The sequence below is a fragment of the Schistocerca piceifrons genome, chromosome 1, assembly GCF_021461385.2.
Source record: "Schistocerca piceifrons isolate TAMUIC-IGC-003096 chromosome 1, iqSchPice1.1, whole genome shotgun sequence".
Lineage (NCBI taxonomy): Eukaryota > Metazoa > Arthropoda > Insecta > Orthoptera > Acrididae > Schistocerca > Schistocerca piceifrons.
The window spans coordinates 526931421-526954659 of record NC_060138.1 but is presented as its reverse complement, the minus strand read 5'-3'; the positions used below and the strand labels follow the sequence as shown (position 1 = coordinate 526954659).

General features: G+C 37.0%; 1 protein-coding gene across 1 annotated transcript in view; it reads left to right on the top strand.

Annotated features, from left to right (window-relative positions):
- Positions 1 to 18657, top strand: part of LOC124798463 (protein turtle homolog A) — a 92670-nt gene extending 74013 nt beyond the window's left edge. Inside the window, exon 6 of the mRNA XM_047261896.1 lies at positions 15931 to 18657. Coding sequence (XP_047117852.1) covers positions 15931 to 15980 — 50 coding nt within the window. The 3' untranslated portion in view covers positions 15981 to 18657. The remainder of the gene's footprint in view (positions 1 to 15930) is intronic.
- The last annotated feature ends 4582 nt before the right edge of the window (positions 18658 to 23239 follow it).

The window sequence follows — 23239 nt, the reverse complement described above, 5'->3', positions numbered from 1 at the left end:
TGGGTAGAGATGTCAGTCGGGGCGAAAGTACAGAGGCAAAGATGTTGTTGAAAGACAGGTGAGGTATGAGCGGCGGCAAATTGAAGTTAGCGATTGAGGCCTGGCAGATAACGAGAAGAGAGGATATACTGAAGGGCAAGTTCCCATCTCCAGAGTTCTGACGGGGTGGTGTTAGTGGGAAGTATCCAGATAACCCGGACGGTGTAACACTGTGCCAAGATGTGCTGGCCGTGCACCAAGGCATGTTTAGCCACAGGGTGATCCTCATTACCAACAAACACTGTCTGCCTGTGTCCATTCATGCAAATGGACAGTTTGTTGCTGGTCACTCCCACATAGAAAGCTTCACAGTGTAGGCAGGTCAGTTGGTAAATCACGTGGGTGCTTTCACACGTGGCTCTGCCTTTGATCGTGTACACCTTCCGGGTTACAGGACTGGAGTAGGTGCATGGGACAGGTTTTACACCGGGGGCGGTTACAAGGGTAGGAGCCAGAGGGTAGGGAGGGTGGTTTGGGGATTTCATAGGGATGAACTAAGAGGTTACGAAGGTTAGGTGGACGGCGGAAAGACACTCTTGGTGGAGTGGGGAGGATTTCATGAAGGATGGATCTCATTTCAGGGCAGGATTTGAGGAAGTCATATCCCTGCTGGAGAGCCACATTCAGAGTCTGATCCAGTCCTGGAAAGTATCCTGTCACAAGTGGGGCACTTTTGGGGTTCTTCTGTGGGAGGTTCTGGGTATGAGGAGATGAGGAAGTGGCTCTGGTTATTTGCTTCTGTACCAGGTCGGGAGGGTAGTTGCGGGACGCGAAAGCTGTTTTCGGGTTGTTGGTGTAATGGTTCAGGGATTCCGGACTGGAGCAGGTTCGTTTGCCACGAAGACCTAGGCTGTAGGGAAGGGGCCGTTTGATGTGGAATGGATGGCAGCTGTCATAATGGAGGTACTGTTGCTTGTTGGTGGGTTTGATGTGGACGGACGTGTGAAGCTGGCCATTGGACAGATGGAGGTCAACGTCAAGGAAAGTGGCATGGGATTTGGAGTAGGACCAGGTGAATCTGATGGAACCAAAGGAGTTGAGGTTGGAGAGGAAATTCTGGAGTTCTTCTTCACTGTGAGTCCAGATCATGAAGATGTCATCAATAAATCTGTACCAAACTTTGGGTTGGCAGGCCTGGGTAACCAAGAAGGCTTCCTCTAAGCGACCCATGAATAGGTTGGCATACGAGGGGGCCATCCTGGTACCCATGGCTGTTCCCTTTAATTGTTGGTATGTCTGGCCTTCAAAAGTGAAGAAGTTGTGGGTCGGGATGAAGCTGGCTAAGGTAATGAGGAAAGAGATTTTAGGTAGGGTGGCAGGTGATTGGCGTGAAAGGAAGTGCTCCATCGCAGTGAGGCCCTGGACGTGCGGAATATTTGTGTATAAGGAAGTGGCATCAATGGTTACAAGGATGGTTTCCGGGGGTAACAGACTGGGTAAGGATTCCAGGCATTCGAGAAAGTGGTTGGTGTCTTTGATGAAGGATGGCAGACTGCATGTAATGGGTTGAAGGTGTTGATTTACATAGACAGAGATACGTTCTGTGGAGGCTTGGTAACCAGCTACAATGGGACGGCCAGGATGATTGGGTTTGTGAATTTTAGGAAGAAGGTAGAAGGTAGGGGTGCGGGATGTTGGTGGGGTCAGGAAGTTGATGGAGTCAGGTGAAAGGTTTTGTAGGGGGCCTAAGGTTCTGAGGATTCCTTGAAGCTCCGCCTGGACATCAGGAATGGGATTACCTTGGCAAACTTTGTATGTAGTGTTGTCTGAAAGCTGACGCAGTCCCTCAGCCACATACTCCCGACGATTGAGTACCACGGTCGTGGAACCCTTGTCCGCCGGAAGAATGACGATGGATCGGTCAGCCTTCAGATCACAGATAGCTTGGACTTCAGCAGTGGTGATGTTGGGAGTAGGATTAAGGTTTTTTAAGAAGAATTGAGAGGCAAGGCTGGAAGTCAGAAATTCCTGGAAAGTTTGGAGAGGGTGATTTTGAGGAAGAGGAGGTGGGTCCCGCTGTGACGGAGGACGTAACTGTTCCAGGCAGGGTTCAATTTGGATAGTGTCTTGGGGAGTTGGATCATTAGGAGTAGGGTTAGGATCATTAAATTACTTTTGTTTGGTAAGTCACATCATCTTTGTTTTTATAATATATATATTTGATTTTGTTTCCATATAATTAACACTACACTTGATTTCAAGAAAGTTCACAAATGTTCAAAAACAAATACAAATACAAATTTCTTAGTAAAATGACAAAAGAAAAATGAATTTTTAATATTATTTACAGAAATAATAAGTATAATAATTGGACAGTGTGTTATAGTCTTCCTGAAGTATGCAGTTCTGTATCACCTGACACTTGTGTTTTGGAGCAGAATACATTTTACCATACCATGGAAATGCCTTAGATGGTTTTGTGCTCCTGAATGAAAACAGTGTAGGTCTTTCGTTGAGTTCTGTATTCAGTATGTTTTGTTGATTCCCATATTCAGTAAGCAGGCTGTAAAACCTATTACTGTAGCTATTGTGATGTTCTTCCACTCTTTATTTGGCTGGACAAAGTAGCAGCATGTTTGGATGTAAATTGCTTAGCCGAGTGGTTTATTTTGGTGACAGTTGAAGTAATGCTACAGTGAAAAATAAACTGAAATATTCAGTTGCATAAGATCCCACTGGATGTGGCAGCAACTGTAGTGTTTCAAGTGCATTCACTTCAATGTAATGTGTATTTCCCGTTCTGTCTTCATTTTCAAGCAATATACCACCAAGAACATCACTGCCACTTTCTATACAACTGCTACACATACTAAAATACTCTGTATCACTAGTATTTTTCAATAATTCATGAATTACATTGTTCGACACTTTTTAAAAAAAAATTAAATTACTAATGCAAATGCAAACACAAACCAAAATCATTAACTTAAAGAAAAATTGCACAGAAACAATATTAAATAACAAAACCGCACAAAAACAGCAACTGTAGATGAAATAACTAAATGCAAACAAGTATTATGAAGAAAAATGTCTAAATGAACAGTGCATTAGCAGAGTTATCAGTTGTTGAATATCACAGTGACAATGCTCAAAAGTTGATAACAAGTGGTGTACACACAAATCGAAACATCGAGCATCATACCAAGCACACTAGATACATCTAATGGTGAATTTTATAAGTTAAGCAAAGTAAACAGAGTACCAATAAAGTGGCACTCTGACAGTACTGTTGTCGGTAAGGGATAACAATAGATTATTGCCTTGACATTCAAAAGGGGTAATATATGGTGATGATACAATCCTTATAATGACAAATCCTAATACAAATGAAATGGAAAGGAAAACACTGAGAATGGTTGACAAGTCTGTTCAACTGATGCAAAAGGATGAGCTAATACTAAATAAAAACAAAACAGAAATTAAGTACTTACATCTACTTTGCAAAAAAGTGAAAAAATAAATCTGTCAGACAGAATCAGTTTGGACCTACATCTTAAGTGGAATGCTCAAGCAGATCAATTGTGCATTGTATTCCAAACAGTGTCATGCTGACCGCATTTCAAAGAATTAAACATATTAACTTGCCTTCTCTCTATTTCAAAGACTGTCTTCTGTCTATCCACAATTATTGAACAAGGAACAGAAAGAATATAGGCTTATAATGTCTAGAAAGTTCCAAAATACTTTCAAATATACTGGCAGAAAATCCGTATAATAAGCTACCCTTCGCAGTGACAGACTTACCATACAATTTTTGTGAGAAGTATGCATAGAACCTACTAATTGACAGCTGTGTTTATGAAGTAGAATAATTCTATAACACTGTGGTATCCTAAACCATACATTTATTTTTTAATGTAAAATATAAATCTTATGTCTAATTTTTAATATAAATTGTATTGTTTTGTACATACCAAAACCCTTATGATATACAGGATCAGCAGTTGACGAATAAATTTGAAACAAATATTAGTAAAGGCGTACATCTGACACCATATTTTGATCCAGTATAGCTACATTTATCCTTGAGGCATCATCTTCAAACTCTTGTTTTTAAGAAGATTAGAAATGGTATGCTTTCTCATTGAAACTTTGTTACAGTGAGCTAAGCATATATCTTGAGCTTCCATTCCACGACTTCAGTCTGCTTTACCCAGTCTCATTTCACTCTAAACTTCAGTCACCAAGTGGTGGTGAAGACCGTGAACTTTGGGGTGGTGGTGGTGGTGGTGGTGGTGTGTGTGTGTGTGTGTGTGTGTGTGTGTGTGTGTGTGTGTGTTTCACCACACTGGTTGAAATTTTCTGTGGTACTCCAAAGTGCTTCAGGTGACTGCCAGAACAGTTCCTACAATAGGAAACCACAGTTGATGTGAAATGTTATTCTCTAACCTCCCTCACTTCACAGAAGATTTCTTGCTAACAAAAGCACTAACTCTGCTGGATAAAGGATATTCAGGAGGGACTGGCACTTTTAACACTTCTTCATTTTCACTGAGTTGAAATCGGGACATTTACGACCAAATTCTAAGAGGTAGAAGGAGAAAAGTGATGGCAGGTTGACCCTGTGAGGTATTGAGCTACATGCAAGACAAATGCTTCCAGAAAAGACTTCATACAATTGCATTTTATATTAATTCTCTTTTTCAGGTAAGCTTTTCTTTCTAGTGTGATTTAACATGTTATTACAGATTTATTTCTACCTTTAGCAGTTACTTTGTTGGCCAAAGAACAGAATTCATCTACTGCTTTCGGTGTCTTGTTTACTAATTTAATTCTCTCCAAATCTTGTGATTTGATTTGAATACACTCAATTACCCTAGTTTTACTTTTATTCCTCATCACCCTTTAACCTCTTTTTCCACACATTATTCATTCAATTACACTAACTTTCTCCTTTTTCTGTTTCTAAGAGAGTTAATATGACATTGGCAGATCTTAATGTTTTTATTTCTTCTCTCTGAATTTAAATACCTTTTCCAAATTTCTCTCTATTTTTCCTGTACTGCTTTCTCAATATACAGATTGAGTAACATAAAACCCATCTCACTCATTTCGCAGTGTGGGGAAAACAAAGCAAGCCTCTAGTGAATATGAAGCTAAGCATTGTTGTGAAGACAGTCTACAAGAAAGAATTCCACACCTACAATTTTGGATTGCTACTTGTAGTTGTTGTAGGGTGTCACTATATTGGTTTTCATTGATTCTAGTGTTTCTTGGCATTAAATTGACCTTGAGAAAACCACTTATATCCTAAAAAACTGTTGCATTGTTGTTTTTTAAGTTTGTTTGCATTTTCACAGGTTTTTTTTCTGTGATGAGGGATGATGCCACTTGAGTGGTTGACACTTGATCTCTGTGATAAAGTGAGATACCCATGTCTTATTTCTAGTAACTTTTTGATAAAGAAGGGCATTTGCATCTGCTTCATACCACATCAAAAATATCAGTGATGCAGGAATTTTCAGTTGTAGGGGAACTAGTCAAGCAAAAACTTTACTATGGGCCTGTGTGTTAGTATACAGTATCACCAGTTGCAAAAATGTTTGGGGAAAAATGTGTTGTTGCTCTAGGGCAACACATCGTGTTTCACAGGTTTCTTCTTTATTTGAATCTTCAAGTCGTCTATGAGTATTGACACAGATCAGGGTGAGTTTCACCCATTGTTGAACATTTAACACCAATTTCTCAAATTTCTACTGTGCCACCACTCCCTACAGTTGACTGTAAATTCCTTCAGGTTTCAATTTCAGTGCATTTAAAAATCAAATAAACCTCTAGCATCACATTTGGAAATAATTTGTGTTGCACAGTTCATTTTAAACAGTTACAGAATACACAATAATAATTTGTTTGACTGGCACTCACATATCACTGAGACAAGATGCTGAGGTTGAGTTTGACCATGTGTAGAAGTCTGATATCACACTGCACAGGGAGCATGGAGTGTAGGTTGTTACCTTATGGATTACTCTCATATTATCTTACATGTTCCGTTATCTTCTTCTTCTTCTTCTTCTTCTTCTTCTTCTTCTTCTTTTGTTTTGGCCATCTTAGGACTATGTAATTCATTTCAGCTTCATTTCTTCTGGTCTTTCTTCTTTCCCAATATTCTTTCATTCTGATTATTTGCAACCTTCTTCATTCTTCTGTTGAAGATGATTTTGTTCTGGGTCTTGTTCTGTGCTTGAAAGCTTTGAAGGCCTGAATTTTTTATTTAAAAATCACCCTTTTGTGTATCTTGTTCGTGTCTTCTCATTTCTTCCAGATCTCTTTGTATCTCTTGGATCCATCGTACTTTGGTTTTCTTGTTCATTAGAAATTGTGCGATTCACCATGTTAACCTCACCTGGTCCATTCAGAGGATGTGTCTGAAGAACATGCTCCTTCTTTTCTGATGACGTCAGAATTTTTCTCTGTCTTAGTATACAGTTCCTGGTTGGCTCGGTTTCTAAATTGACCATCTTCTGTTCTTCGGTATCCTAATATTCTCCTGAGGATCTTTCGTTCTATCAGTTCTAGCCTCTTGATCACTCCGGTTCTTGCTAAGTTGAGAGTTTTTGCTGCGTATAGAGCTTCAGGGTGGATCACTATTTGGTAATGTTTCAATTTTGCGTTTATTGAAATATTCTTCTTATTATAGGTGTTGATAGTTAGTTTATAAGCTAAGTTCATTTTGTTTATTCATGCTCCCATTGCTTCTTTTTTGGTCATTCCAATGTCTATCCATTCTCCAAGGCATTCGAATCTCTCCACCTTCTGAAGGTTCCCTCCTTCTGTTGTCATCCATTTAGGAGCTGTCATGATGTTTGTCATATGTTGTGTCTTCTCAATAGAGATCTGTAGGTCTGCTTTAGCTACCTGTATGTGCAGTTCTGAGGTGTGGTTAACAGTCTCTTCTAATAACTCGGACAAGATCACAATATCATCTGTGAATGCTAGACAATCTACCCGTATTCCTTTATTCTTACACCCTAGTTGTATTCCACCCATTCCTTTCATTCCTTGTCACTACTCTCTGATCACCTTATCAAGGACACAATTAAAGAGCAGAGGGAGAGTCCGTCTCCCTTTCTCACCCCGATTTTAATCTTAAAGGCCCCCGACAGCTTTCCTCTGAACTTGACCTTGAATGTTGTGTTGCTTAGGGTTTGCTTAACCAGTTCACTGGATTTTCTATCAAAGCTCGTCTCCCCTAAAATTTGGAACAGTATGTCTACAGAATCATAGGCTTTCTTGAAGTCTGTGAATGAAAGCACAAACTTTTTGCTCCTCTGTTTTTGATAAGTGATTATCAGTTTTAGCTTCAGGATCTGTTCTGCACATGATCTCTCCTTTTTGAAGCCCCCTTGGTACTCATCAATCTGTGGATTTAGTTGTTCTTCCACTCTATTTAGCAGTGCTTTTGACAATACCTTATAGGCCACAGGTAGTAAAGAAATTCCCCTGTAGTTCCCAGGTTCCGTCTTACCGCTTTGCTTGTGTATAGGATATGTATTAGTGCCGATGTGCAACCTTCTGGAAGCTGGTCTTCTTTCCAGATTTTTCGTTTAATTTGTTAAATGTAATACATGTTTGTTTTTGTAGATAATAATTTGTTACATAATAATCATAGATTTGGTATTACATTATAGTTTTTTGTAGTTAAAATTGTCCCGTTATTAGGTGAGAAACAGCTTTTTGTAGTGCAATTTCAGTGTGTTAAATTAAAATTTGTTTCTACTTATGATTTGTGGTCTTATTAGTGCATATGTGCTTAGCTGGAGAAATAGTTTGACGGTTTGTGTACCCAGGCTGTCCCAGTTTTCAGCATTTTATGAACACATTTCAACATAACACCTCACTTCTACAGTTTGCTGTATTTTAGTGTGGTTTATTTGCTGTATGATGTAGTGTGCCAACTCTCTCTCTCTCTCTCTCTCTCTCTCTCTCTCTCTCTCTGTCTTCCCATATATATGAATAAACAGAGATGACAATAAGCACAAATTTAACGTTTACAGAATGCGAGCAGCAACAGTCATAAATATACATGTTACATCAAACCACCCACAAAATCAAAAAATAGCAGCGTTCCAACATATGATACACAGATTTACTAAAATTCCTCTCTGCAGAGAAAATGAAAAAGAATTGGAAACAATACAACTCATATTAAAAAACAATGGATACAACACCAATGTAATACAAAAACTCCACCACAAAATCACAATAAAACTAAAGAAAAATGTAAATAAAAAGGGAACACAAAAAGCACAAAACTCCCCAGACCTGCAGTACATACAACATACAGAACAGAAAGATCCATAACGAAGATCGCTAAAGCACGCTTGTGTGGTAGTGCTTTACTTGGATGTCAGCTGGTTCGAATCCTGTTGGTAGATGAAAGGGAAGCAGAGGTGGTGGCATATGATTCTTGATCACCAGTTTTTGCGCCAACATCTTTGATTAAGTTCCAAACCTTTCCGCAATTGTCTTGTGAATTGAGGACATGTGTCACTGCTGATGGTGATCCGTCCGTTGGCTAGTGCTGTTAAGCTTGGTGGCCCCCTTACGCTATTTGCGAGGAGAGGCTATGTGCTGGCACCAGGTTTCACCCTCTCCCTTCTGTCATCATCTCCAACATGATCACGACACTACACCACACATATTAGCACATTTGAGACACAAGTCAGTGTTGTACACATAAAAAAGACATCCTCTGCATATTGAAACTTGTTTCACAATGTACTCTACATCCTAACTATAAAGGAAGTTGTGTATGTTTTTACAATGTCAGAAAAGTTTGATTCAGCATGTAAGCTACCAGTGGGAGTGTAAAAGAGCATATGAAACTTTTCTGAGGCCAGTTCCCTCATTTGTGTTTTGGTAATCATTTGAGTAGAGCGCATGCACTCCACTGATGGAAGTGTCCGAGCCATCAGTGGGGGTGACATTGCCATCACTGTGTGTTTATACCTTCAGTTGATCACACACACACACACACACACACACACACACACAAAACACCAAATCAGTGTACAGTGTGTGGCAGTGGTACTTTTTAACCTCCTAGTCATTTCCTTTCCTGTTCCACTCACTAATGGAGTGAGAGAAAAAATGACTACCTTTATGCCCACATAAGAGCACTAATCTCCCTTACTTTGTTCATTACACGAGATGAACATTGTAGATAGTAGAATCATTGTGCAATCTATTGCAAATGCTGGTTTTCTAAAATCAATAGTGTGTCACAAAAATATTCTCTTTGTCCCTCCCAGGATTCCCATCCAAGATTACAAAACATTTGCACAACACTCTTGTGGTAATGAAATTGACCAGTGACAAATACAACAGCACATGGTGATCTGTAACTCTTATGTAGTACTCAAAAGGCTCAAACAATTGCTCTGTCTGCAGTTCCTGTGTAGGTGCAGGACTCACCCAATAAACCAGTTAGCCATTTATCTTCCTTGAACTAATGCTATGTGCTCATTGCATGTCATGTCATTTTGCAATGTATTTATTTATCATGTCAAAAGTGTGTGTGTGTATATATATATTTGACATAATTATACATAAAAGAAGACCAAAAATTGGACACTTCAAGTGCATTTGGTGTAGCTCTCATAAGGTCGTGCATGGTGCAGGTGGTTGGTGATGAGGAACACTGAAGGAAATGGCTTTTAGTCTGCTCAACGCCACAATGTTGAATCTAGATACTTAATTGAGGTGGCTGAGTCAAGCAGGTTATCATTAACAGTGTTTTCAAGCATTACAGGAATGTACGTCCCATCCATTCACATTAACTTATGTTAATCCACATCAACTTCCATTTATTCACATTTTATACAAGCTGTCAATCATTGCACCAAATAGAAATTTTGTCCAAGTCATCTTGCACCCAGCCACCCTGGTTTAGGTTTTCGGTGATTTCCCTAAATCGCTCTGGGCAAATGCCGGGATGGTTCCTTTGAAAGGGCACAGCCGACTTCCTTCCGCACTCTTTCCTAATCCGATGAGTCCGGTGACCTCGCTGTTTGGTCTCTTCCCCCAACCAACCCAACCCCCTCCAAGTCACCTTGAATATCCCTACAGTCATTCAATGTCAGCATTTTCTTATACACAACAGCATCACAAGCAGGCAGTCTTTAAGATTGCTGCCTACCTAATCTGACAGATAGTTCATGTACATATAGACAGATCGTTTATACACATGGAGAACAAAAGGGGCCACTGTGACTACCACATTCCTTTCCCAAAGCAGCTCATTCATTAAAACTGAATCCCAAGCCAGGTTTGAAATGAGTTCTTTTTGGTTTGGTACTTTAAGAAACTTTTCAAACTTATCACACAATTTCTTAAATCAGATAAGAGGACAACCACACTGAAAATTTGAGAGCAAGGAATTAGTTTTTTTCTACTTGCATTCTGTATTAGGGAATGCATTGTGCTGTCATCTAAATTGTTATCTAACAGCAAAATATCTTTTGAAAACTCACAGTTTGTGTGTGTCAAAACAAAATAGCAACAGTAGCCTTCTATGTATGTAAGAATAGCCAAATTTTCACTTTTTAGTAATTTATGATGAATTAACTTCTGTTTTATCATATAGCAGAATTCTCAGTGTCATTATTTGGTACATGTGACAAAATATCTTTTATGGATTTTATACTAATCTTGCCGAAAACTGTTGATTTTAGATTTAGCCTAGTTACAAAATTGCAAGTAAAGCTTCTGCTCTACCTGATACATATGCCTGATGCATTTTGCTGACCTCCACATAACTGCCCATCATTTACGAATTTCTCCCTTAGCAAATTACTTTGAAACTTTCCAGAAGAAAGTAGGAAAACTGCAACTCAGTAATACAATATTCAGAAAATTTTATAAAACCCTTTGTTGTTTGCATTAATGCTGAATAAGTTTCTTTTGTTAATGAGCCCTAAGGATGTCGGATGTTTATTTTTTACCATCTATTTAGCCATTCAATTGTTCCCTTAAGTTATGCATACTTGGATTCAGCTGCTGTACATTGGTTTAAAGGGCTCATGAATGCATCATTTAACCTGTTACATTTGAATGGTGTTTTCACATTTATTATTTTCTACCATTTTACAGACAAACTAATGTAATATTCTGTTTCTACAGTGTGAGATAAGGAGTGTTTTGGGCCTAGTGTTCTAGTATTTGAAGGGCATTAGCTGTGACATCATCAAAAACTTGCAGAACTAGTTTAGCAGCTTGTTTTTAGAAGTTATTTGGTCCTATTACTTTCAAAATTAGACCATAACAATATGTTGCCAGTTTTTCATATTCAGGGTCATCAGTAAGGTGTCAAAGCATGCGTAATGCATATGAGAATCACTTTTCTGAAATGTGGGATAAATCATACAGGAATTAAACAGTGGAAACTCCAGGTAGGAATACCAATAATGTAGGAAAAGATAGACTACTACTTGCCATAAAGAAGACACATTAAGTTGCAGACAGGCACAATTAAAAGACACTTACATAAAACTTTGTCACTGCCTTCATCAACAAAAGAGGAACACTCACCATTCATACACAATGAAGATCATCCAGCACCTCAGGCCGGCCTGAGATGCTGGAGTTGTTGGTCATGTGTGCATGAGGTGTGCTTGCTAGTGTGTATGAACAGTGAGGGTTCCTCTTTAGTTGATGAAGGCTCTGACCAAAAGCTTTATGTAAGTGTGTTTTAATTGTGCCTGTCTGCAACTTAATGTCTCTTCTTCACTGTCAGTAGCAATCCATCTTTTCCTACATTGTTCATACAGGAATTATCTTTTTCTTTTTTATTTTTCTTCTTTTTTGCTTTAAACAGCTATACCAGATGCAGTTCATAATGTTCACTCAGTAAGTTAAAAAAAAAGTCACATGCTGAATTTTTAGGATGGTTATGTACATGAGAGACTGAAGGTGGATTTAAAAATTATGATATTGCCTTTCTCTTATCAGAATTATTATATGAAATTACAGACAATATTTTGAATCCTGTCTCTTCAAGACACAGTATTATTCTTTTATTCATTGGTATAAATTATCACCTTTTAATTTCTAGGCTAGTAAGATATGAACAACATATTTAAAATTCCTCAGAATACTGCTAATCATGAAGACATATTTTGCATTTGCTGTCAAACATTCATCATTAACCATACAGACAACACTTTCTCCTTTGTAGTCAAAATATTCTTTTAGATATATTTCATCTTTTAGAAGGTTGACATGATATTCATCCAGTTTAAGAAATTTACATTTACCTCTTATATATGGCAAAAAATGATTTTCACATTGCTCCTTCTGGGGACCTAAGTAATACCAAAACACTCTTTGAATTGTTGATAGAAGAGGGCCTACAAAAAACCTGAATCTCTAATAAATGTATAACCACATAGAGAAGTACTGTAAGATAAACAATAAAATATCATGTATGGTGGAGTGTGTGAAAGTTTCTTTGATTTTAGTAATTTCAACAATTCAATGGGAAAGTGTATGTTTTTGCTCTTTCTGTACTCAGATAAAACAAGTGTCTGAAGAATCTCACATACAAAACTCAAAATTTGCTCAATATAATTTGGTGCATTCATGTCCATATCAACTTTTTCCACACAGTCTAACACATTACCTAATTCACCCAAGCTTGACACACTTGGTAAAAACTTATCCCCGTTTAGGCTTACCCTGTTTGTTTGTTTGCTTGGTCAAACAAATACTGACACATCAAGAGTTTCACTAACAAGAACAGAATATTTTATCGCAGGAGCAGGAACTATTTGAATGTTAGCAAACCATACAGATGTAGGTTTTGTAACAATATCCCTGAAATCAGGTAGTTTTATCATTGAAAATTGTTCCTTTTCCTCAGACAGCAACTTGATGAACGATCTGGTTGATGGTACTGACAGCGGCATTAGACTGTTTGCCGATGATGTTGTAGTCTACAGGAAAGTAGTACCACATGAAAGTTGTGAACAAATCAGTAAGGATTTGCAGAAAATAAATGCGTGGTGTAATGACTGGCAGTTATCTCTCAAGATTAGTAAGTGTAACCTACTGCATATAACACAGCGAAAATCCCCATTAATGTATGAGTACAAAATAAATGCCCAGCCTTTGGAAGCAGTAACATCGTCAAGTATCTTGGTGTGACTATTTGAAATGATCTCAAATGGAATGATCAGATTAACAGTAACAGGTAAGGCAAACTCTAGATTGCAGTTTATTGATAGAATCCGGAAGCAATGCAGTCCTTCAACAAAGGAAATAGCTTACAATATGTTAGGTTGTCCAGTCTTAGAGTATTGTTCATCTCTAAGGGACTCTTACCAGTTGGGTCTGATTCAAGAGGTTGAGAAGTTCCAAACAAGAGTGGCAAGATTCGTGACTGGTACATTTAGCCATCGCGAGAGTGTTACAAATCTCATAGAAAGTTTTAAGTGTGACACACTTGCAGATAGACGGCGCACTAAACAGAAGGGGCTGCTCACTAAATTCCGAAATCCAATCTTCACCGAGGATGTAGAGCATATATTATTACCACCAACTTTCAAGTCACACAATGATCACCATTCAAAGATAAGGGAAATTAGAGCTTGTACTGAGGCGTTCAGACAGTCATTTTTCCCGTGCACGTACCACGAGTGGGATGGGGGGAGGGGGGGGGGGAATATGACTTTGGCGTGAATTGTGCTCTCCGCCACACACCGCTTGGTGGCTAGCGGGGTATATATGTAGCTGTAGAAAGAATTGACCTTCCAAATACATTTCCCTCTCCTACAGACTCTACTGAACGACTGCCTGAATATTTTCCTCTTCAAGTTTCTGTCTTTTTGTTTCGGGATCCACTCTGTAGCTTCCAGCTTTGCTCAAGTAGAGAGAACAACTTGGGAAACAGATGGAACTTCTGTTGAAAGCAGATTTGGTCCATTGAGTGTGTGATGTACTTCTCCATTTCTTCTGCTATCCTGAGAAGATCATATAATTTCATGAGCATGAAAATGCTGTTCATACATCTACAATCAATAATCCACATGGCAATTACACAGAACTGATGCTCGTAATAATATTAGTTAGGGACTAGTATAAGATAGTTTATCTTGGAAACTTTCATATTTGTAAACACTAAATACTACATTTCATAACTATTTCTAGTTATCATAAAGACCTTGGTGTCTGGCCATTCATGTTAGGCTGCCTGTTCTTTCCCAAGTTACATTATTCAAAAAGCACGTTTGTTACTCTGTAGAAGCCAACTAATAAAACACAAACATAGAGTCGGTTCTCTAATCTTTTGGGGGTAAGATGTAAACCTCTACTCTTGCCAACTTCCTTGAATTGATGCCTTGTTTAAATTTCTACCAGTAGCTCAGTTGACATAGTAATAACCTCACATAGGTAGTGTTCTAAATTGATAAAAAAAAAAGCATCTCTCTAAACACATGACACAGAGCATACCAAAACATTTGTGCACTTTTGTACCAGACTTCACTTCACAGCAAGCAAACCACTGATATGGAACAGGAAATAATAAAATGTTGTAAACTAAAATTTGCAGACAAGTGTTACATGCATAGCCCAACAATAAATTGGTAGTTTAGTGTCCTCTAACTGTTATGAATGCAATGACAACATATTGAAACATTCATGGAAAATTTCAAATGAACGGGTATTAAATCTGTATATAGAGTTTATCTAGAGCTGTGGACACATTTCATGCACACTATTCAGTTTCAATATCCCACTATGCAATAATTATAATAATAATAATAATAATGATAATAATAAGATAATACTGCCAAAACAGTAACACAATAAGTAGTAAGTTATGTGTAAATTGAAGATCATGCTTCACATTATTTATGTTATACAGCAGTATAATCATGAAGTAATGTATATGACTTACTGTTGTTGTTCTGCTACTAGTTGAACTTTCCCTTGGGCTAGCTTGTTCCCATTTTTTGAATAATTATTTTTTTCTTTGGATATGAAAAAACTTGCACTTTCAGTCATGTTGAAGAATTTCCTGTACACCTGGTCACACAACATATGGAAGGTATTTTGTCCATTATGACCACAAATTTGACCTGCACACCACATGAATAACATAAAATAATTTCAAAACAGTCACTGTGTAACTTTCATGTGTTCCCTACTCAGCATAATGCTACACCATACTAGTTGTTTGCTGCTGTTATGATCCACCACACTGTTTGTTTGTAAGCAGTGCACAGGTGTCCTTAAGCTATGTGGTTTTGCTTCCATGGGACATTCCAGAGAAAATTTTTGTCTCTATTACTTTTGCCATCCAGAGTGAAATACTGGGTTCTGTGGCTAAAAAAGTTTTGAGCCATTTGCGTATTTTCAAAACAGTGCCATATGCTTGGAGCTTTTTATGTGTCGAGGGACAGTCTGCCTATTGACCTGAATCCAAAGTTCACAGGATATTGCATATGAAAAGGGCAAACTGTGTTTTGCACAGGTGATGCTTTCTAAATTCACACTAATTTATAGATAAAATTTGAACTGTCTTTCTAGAATTACGTGTGTGTGTGTGTGTGTGTGTGTGTGTGTGTGTGTGTGTGTGTGTGTGTGGTGTTAAAAATGTCTGGCTTATTAAAAATCTCATTACAATTACAATATAATTTAAGTATCTAATCAATATTAAAAATATGAATTTGGTAAATACTTTTATTTCGATCTAGCCAATACGTTTTGAGAGATCACATTAACATTTGTATCATTTGATAAGGCAGAAAACATTTTGTGTTGCATGTGGCATGTTGCACTGCTAACTTCTTAAAACTTCAGCTATTGGCATTGATTTGCAATTATTGCAAGTTGTAATAGACTTGTTAATATTTTCTGAATGAAATGTGTAATGCCTGAATATTTCAGCCAATCGGCAACCACCTTCTAAACAAGAGATAACTGAAAGTGCTCTCTGATTCAACAGCTCGCAAGATGAATGTACACATGTAGCCAATATTTTTCCATTCCAAAGAAATGTTATAGTTATAATATATTTTGTTATTGTAGTTGTGTAATCATTGTGTTTATAGTTTCTTGCACTGTTGTAGTTTGAGGCTCGTGCTTCTGTAGACAGATTTGAGCATGTCCTGGTGTAATTAGTGTAACTAATAGCCTTAAACATATAAACAATCATGTTAATTTACATTCTCTCACTACTTTATTCAACTTCAATTGCAAAATGCACAATATTTTGTGTGTTATCTTGTTAGTTGTGAAAAGATCACTGAAGAAATGTACCTGTTTTGTCTACATGGGGTGGTCTCTTGTTCTTCTTTCATGCTTGTTCCTTTTTGAGAGTAGACATATTTAGTAAGTCTGAATATAATAAGTGTTCTGCTAGTTTTGTTATTGTATATTTGACTGAGATTGTAATGACAGCTAATTTTTAAAGAAAGTGAATTATTTGGTATTATACTTTCATAGTGTTTATGTTGAAATATCACACCGTGTAAATTGTTATTTTTTGTCTTCTGTATTCAGTGTGCTGCTCAAAAATATGCTGTGTTTATTATTATGTTTCGTTCGCATATTGTGTTTTTCTGTTGTTTTTCCTGAATGGCCTCCATATCATATACATTGCCAGCTGTTAAGTGTTATATAGTGTAAAACTGAATCCAAAGCCCCACATATTTTGTCAGTAATGTGATAATGTTCTTTTCTATTCATTCATACCATCATTATTGCTGTTAATGTTGTGCCATCACAGAGTTCTCTCAAAATTAATGAATTTTTGGCAGCTTATATTTTGCTAGTTTTCTGCTGTCGTGTGATATGTGACTGTAAAGTGACATATCAGACATGAAGGATCACTTACCAAATTGGATATGACAAGAAGGCCAATAGTAAGATGACATTCCAGATTTTGAAGCCAGGTATTTCAGTTCCGGAAGTGGAAGAGGTGTGTCCCCTTTCATTTACAATTTCTTCCTTTGTGTTTTGACTACATACACAATGCTCTTCATTCTTTCAGCCCTATAACACATAAGCAGGATTAACTTAATCATTTTGTTGCTATTTTTCTGTTATCATGGGCAGGGGGTTGTGATGTTTCGGTAAACAATATATAAGTTTCATTCTTTTGTTGAAGTTTTTCAGGCCGAAAATTTCATAATCTAATTGTAGCTGTTGCCTTTTGCTGAACCATATGTGTTTATGGTCAGTTTGAGCATCAAATTGTAGTATATTGTTTGCTTCTAAAAGTTTCCCTGTTTTGTGGTTCACTTATCTTTTATACCACTCTCTTGATTGCTGGTATTTCGTGCATATTTTGAAACTTTCATTTTTGCCTAACAGAGAGCTTTTTGTTCTGTTAATCTCTGTTATACTTAAATGTTGTCTTATGGCTAGGTCCCATGTATTTAATATAACGTTATCACTGTATGTGATGTGATCTAAGTTAAACTTTTTGTTTTTCATTGTATTACTTGTCCAGAAATTCTGGAATTTTGTTTGTTTTATATCTGCGTTATCTTGTTCCAGCAATAATAAGCACAAAAAACTGTATCTGTATGTATTATTTTTGTTCACTTCAACTGTATTTTATTTTCTGAAACGTACAATCAGCAGACATTCTTAAAGTTATGCTTATTAGTATTGCTTGTTCTTTCACTGTCTTGTGTGTGATTTGTGGAATATTTAAACATACAGCATTCAGTATTAAAAAATATCGTTGAGTGAGTTGAATAGTTTATACATAGCAACATTGTTTTTTGGTTCATAATTTTAATCAACATTTCGCTTTCACTATCAGTAAGTAAAGTAAATAGTTTGATAGTATTGATACTAACTTACATTGCTCATTATTCAATTTCATTCCTCAGCTGAGTGAGAGGCTACATTGGTTTTTGAATACCACAGTTTCCCAGGAATTGAATTTTCCTTTGTCCTTGTGTTTTGCTGATCTGAATGTGACTTTCAGAGTGGTGCTCTGAATATCGTTGCATGTTCATTTGTATGAGCTTTAAAAGTAGAATCTCACCTCTTTTGTCAGATTTTTCCTTGCCTTATATCATCAAGATGTGACAAATCATCCTGTGTCATCCCCTTTAAAGATACAGCTATTGTTGCTTTGTTGTGAGAGTGTTGATTCTGTGCAGATTGAAGGTAATTGATGAAAAAGCATGCAAAAATACTTAGTTGGTATTTATCAGAGTTGTGTAGTAAAAGAGATGTTCAGCTTTCACTGGCATCTTCAGAACATATGTAAATATTGATCTTGTACACAAATCATGCAAAACAGTATTGTATATTCCGTCCCGATGCACCGTTGCCTTTAGTGCTGACTTTCTTTGTTGATATATGTTCAGGACAGAAACTAATGCAGTCTTCCGTGACAGTGATGTAAGGGTACAGTTAAATATTTACGCTGTTTAAATAGTTTATTATAGAAATACATGAAATGTGCTCCTAAATGGTGCTGGAGTAATTCCAGAATATAAAATAAGCTTTAAAGAATTGTCTGTTATAGAGACTTTACTGTAGTAGCTGCAGTGTGTCACAGATACTGTTGAACCTTTGATTCAGTAACCAGATTATGATCATATTGTGTATTTCTTGTTTTCTTTATTAAGCAAATATATTATTTTTTTCATTTCTGAGTTTTATTATTTTATTTTAATTACCCAGAACACGCTCCTTTATTTCCCATTCCAATGCTGAAGACTATATGTTTAAGTGTGTACAGATATTGCCACTTGATTGACGAATACAAACTTACCAGAAAGACAATAGCTAATGATTGTGAATATAGGTTGTTAACAGGGCAGTGATAGTTGAAGTACTAATTAAATCCTATTATTCATGCACACAAATATGATTTTAACCACTTAATTGCTATTTTAATCTCCTTGTTAGTTACTTTATCGGTGTTATCCAGTTCTTGCACTATTGGAAATCTGTATAGTTTAAAAAGACATTTCCTTACTATCTGCAGAATAGTCAAATGAAAACCACAAAGTTCGGGAGTGGCTTTCCATGTTGATATTGTACAATTTCAAACATATCTTTGCCTCACTTGTTCTGTGACATCATCCAACACTCTCACTTCCACAAATTTGATTGATGACTGGTAAGTGTAAAAGTAACAACTCACTGTGTAGTTTAGGTGTTGTATGGTCAATAGATATAAATGAGACTGAAAATATTTCAAGGCTTTGGGACTATTTCCTCCCTCAGAGCTAACTAGTAAACAGTTTGCTGTTGTGGTCTTCAGTCCCAAGACAGGCCTCTTCTTCTTTGCATAACTACTGCAACCTACATCCATTTGAACCTACTCACTGTATTCATCACTTGATCATGCTTTACAGTTTTTACTCTCTGTGCTTCCCTCCATTACCAAATTGATGATTCCCTAATGCTGTATTAACCAATCCCTTGTTTAAGTTATGTTGTGCCATAAACATTTTTTTCCGCAATTTGGTTCAATATCCCACCATTAGTTACTCGATGTATCCATCTAATCTTCAGCATTTTCTGTAGCACCGCATTTGAAAATCTATTCTCCTTGTGTCTGAACTGTTGATCATTCATACAAGTCATTTTCATTCAGTTGTAAGTTCAGATGAATATCTTCAGAAACTAATTCCTAACACATCAGTTTATATTAGATTCAACAGATTCCTCCTTTTAATATTTATTTTTCTTGTTCTAGTCAGGCGTTCATTTTGTATCATCTTGCTTTGACAATCATCAGTCATTTTTCTGCTCAGAAAGCAAAACTCACCAAGTACTTATAGTGTCTCATTTTCTAACCCAATTCCCTCAGCACGCACAGTATACACATACATATATACAACTGCACATCTTCATTGTCCTGATCGACTTTATTGCCCTGGCACTACAGCTGGACAGGACTCACAGTCTGTGTGCGTGGCTGTGTATTCTGTACTAGCTAGCTCTCAAAATGAGCTTCCTTCGAAAGCTTAACAGTATTTTCAGTCTTCTTATGTGCTTATTGGCCGCACAACAACTCAACTGTACAGTGAATTAATTTCACTCATTTCATAATTTATATTCCACCCAAGAATTTCCATTATTGTAATTACATTGATAATTCACACTTCTGTGGTGTAACTTGACTCAGAGGCAGCCTGTTTAAAACCTGATTATGTAAAAATTTCTGACCTCCATCTTTTGGACAGGGGAGGGGGGGGGGGGGGGGGGGAAGATCTCATAGAATAAAGGCAAGTAACACTATTGATGATCAGCCTTCTGGGTCAGGATATTAATCTCAATGCCTTCTTTCGAACTATTTGAGAGGAGTAGGCTAAGTACCAGCACTGAGTTTCACCCTCTCCCTTCCATTATCGTCATCTGCATCAGTGAGGCCAACAAGACAAACACAAAATTGCTTATTGCAAACATTATAGCCCTTTAAATGAAATAGTTACAGTTGGCACTCTCAAGCAATGTCAACTACAAAAGGCCTTTTTCTGTTGTATCTGTACCACATTTAAAAGAAATGCCTGCTGAGATGATCTCTACCATACAGGGTTCAAAAATCCCATTGAATATGCAGAATTTGTTTCTTCATATGAAAATGCACAGCAAATCTGTTCAGAATCGGTAAAAGCATCTGTTATAGAACAGTATAAAAGCCATCACTTTTTGGTACTATGAATTGGTACAATTCTATTATGTGTGAGAAAATGTGTTGTATTTTGTTGTAAAAATGCATGATAACAAGCTTTATTAATCTCCACAGTTCATTTATATTCAGTTAGGTAGTTGTAAAGCTGTTTAATAAAGTATCCAATACATTGTTTGAGGAAAATACTATTCAAGGATTGTAATGACATGGTAGTTAAGACTGTAATTGTTATTAGTGCTTACTATTTATGAAGCCAATGTTAATGAGTTTGTTACACTTTCTTTTACTTTGGAGAATAAACAGGTGTAGATAATAGTACATTACTAAACAATGGCATGGGAGTTGGGTACTGGACTTGGATTTGGGAGAACCAAGGTTCAAATCTCTCTGTGTGCATCCAGATTCAGGTTTTCTCGTGGTTTCCCTAAATTGATTACAGTGAATGTCAGAGTAGTTCCTTTGAAAAGAAGGGCTGATTTCCTTGCCCTCTCAGAGTGTTTGCCTTATCTCTGGTGACCTCATTGTCAACAACACATTGAACCCTAACCCTCTAACTGCACACTGACTATTGTGCTTCTTTACTCACAAATATAGCAAGCTCCTGAATATCTTGAGTTAATACGAAACTGAGACTTCACAAATAACTGAAAAGCACAGATAATCCCAAATACTATGTTCTTACTGCAGCCTGCTTTTTCCTATATGTATAAATGTGTAAAAAATCATATTTGAAAGCCCACTGCATTATTTGTGCAATACACACAGGAAACTGATGTCTTATTTACAAAAAGGCACTTAAGACACACTGTAATTCATTTTTTAACTCACTTGCAGTTCACATTCAGAAAATACTGTCCATTTTCTTCTGTCTTGCTTCACTTGTTTTTCCTGACAAAGGTTCTCATTCTCCTGAGAGTCAAAAAATTAGCACAGTCAGAAGAAATTTTTGTGGATACTCTGATAACAGATTATTGCATTTCAGTGCTTTGGTGTGCCTAATAAAAGGTTCCTTAATCACCTCATCTTTGCTGCCTTTCTGTACCAAATGCACTTTGTTCCCTATATTGTGCCTCTTTGTTGCTCTCATCTCAGTTCACAGGTATTGCTGTTAAATCACTCATGGATGTTTTTTCTCATCTGTGTCTTCACATCCAGAAATTTTTATTATAAACTAAAGAACTATAGTAGTGGAAATCAGTGTAAAGGTGGGGTTCTGTGAAAGCAATAGTACAATGTCTGAAGCGTATATGTATCGAATTCACTATGAAAGTAGTAGATACATATAAGACATAAACAGCTGTAACAGAACTAAAAAGTTTCTTTCATAACACAAATAATAATATAAGGAGCTTGGATCTCCTGGATGGGAACTGGTATAAAGGACTCAGTGTCCAGTTGTGTTATTTCATTGTTATTACATTGTCAATCCTCCTAATTGCCTCAAAACAAATCTCCTAATTACCTAAAAAATCCTCTTCGGCATAGATTTCATTAGGGTGTATAGTTTCAGCAGTGAGATTGTCGCCCACTCTTCGTATATTGCTCTTTTCAGCTCATGCACAGCCTCAAATTACCTTTCATTACAGTAAACATACCTTGCAAGTGTACTGAGCTTCAAGTCTAGGCTATGTGCACACCAGGGCAAGACATCTATACCTTTACATTCGAACCACTTTTTGATTGTAACAGAACCATACACAGATGCTTTAATGTGTTAAAACATTAGACTTTTATCCCCTGGATCCTCATACATTCTAATCAATCCTGTTTCTGCATTTCGTTGTACATAGGGTTCACTCTAGTGTTCAGCCAACCAATGCGTAATTTACCTTCAGCGCAGCAGGCTGCCAAAATAACAACACTTTCACATTTAAATTACTCCTCATTCTTACCTGCTGCTCTGTTCTTTGAAAAAAAAAATCCAATAATATTGAAATTCATCCTGGCCATCTAAATTAAACGTCTTCTCATCATTGAACATCACTGTATCCCATTCTGAAGTTCATGACATATGTGTTTCAGTAAACTTAAATCTAGCCTGTTTATATTTGGGTTTTAATGTGGGTTTCTGCACTTGTTTCTTGTGTCATGTGGCAAAATTTGTTGTACATGTCTGGCAGTTACTGGTAACTGTAAATCAGCAACAAGTTGAGAAGAATAATGGCTTGTGGCTCTGGATTTGTGCAAAAATAACTCTTTCTATGCCTCAGATAGCTTTCTACTTTGGCCACATTTTCCGTTCTGTCCACATGGTGTGCTTAGTCTGACAAAATTATCAATCAGTGTACTTGATCTGTTCTTTTTCTTGGCAATTTGATGATTAGAGAGTCCCGTTTCCTTGTATGTAGCATTTTTTTCTTTTTCATCACCATGATAATTGTTTTCTGCACGGAATTGTCACAGTCATGGTTTATGTGCACAACATTCACTGTCACTAATGGTGTCTGTTTCCTGTCTGCAGTAAAGGTATGTATGCACACATTAACACCAAACAGAGCTGACTGTCTTTATACTGAGCTCCATCTTCTACCACCAATTGTTGATGTCTTGTTACACACTCTACTACTGACACCAATTCGATACCAT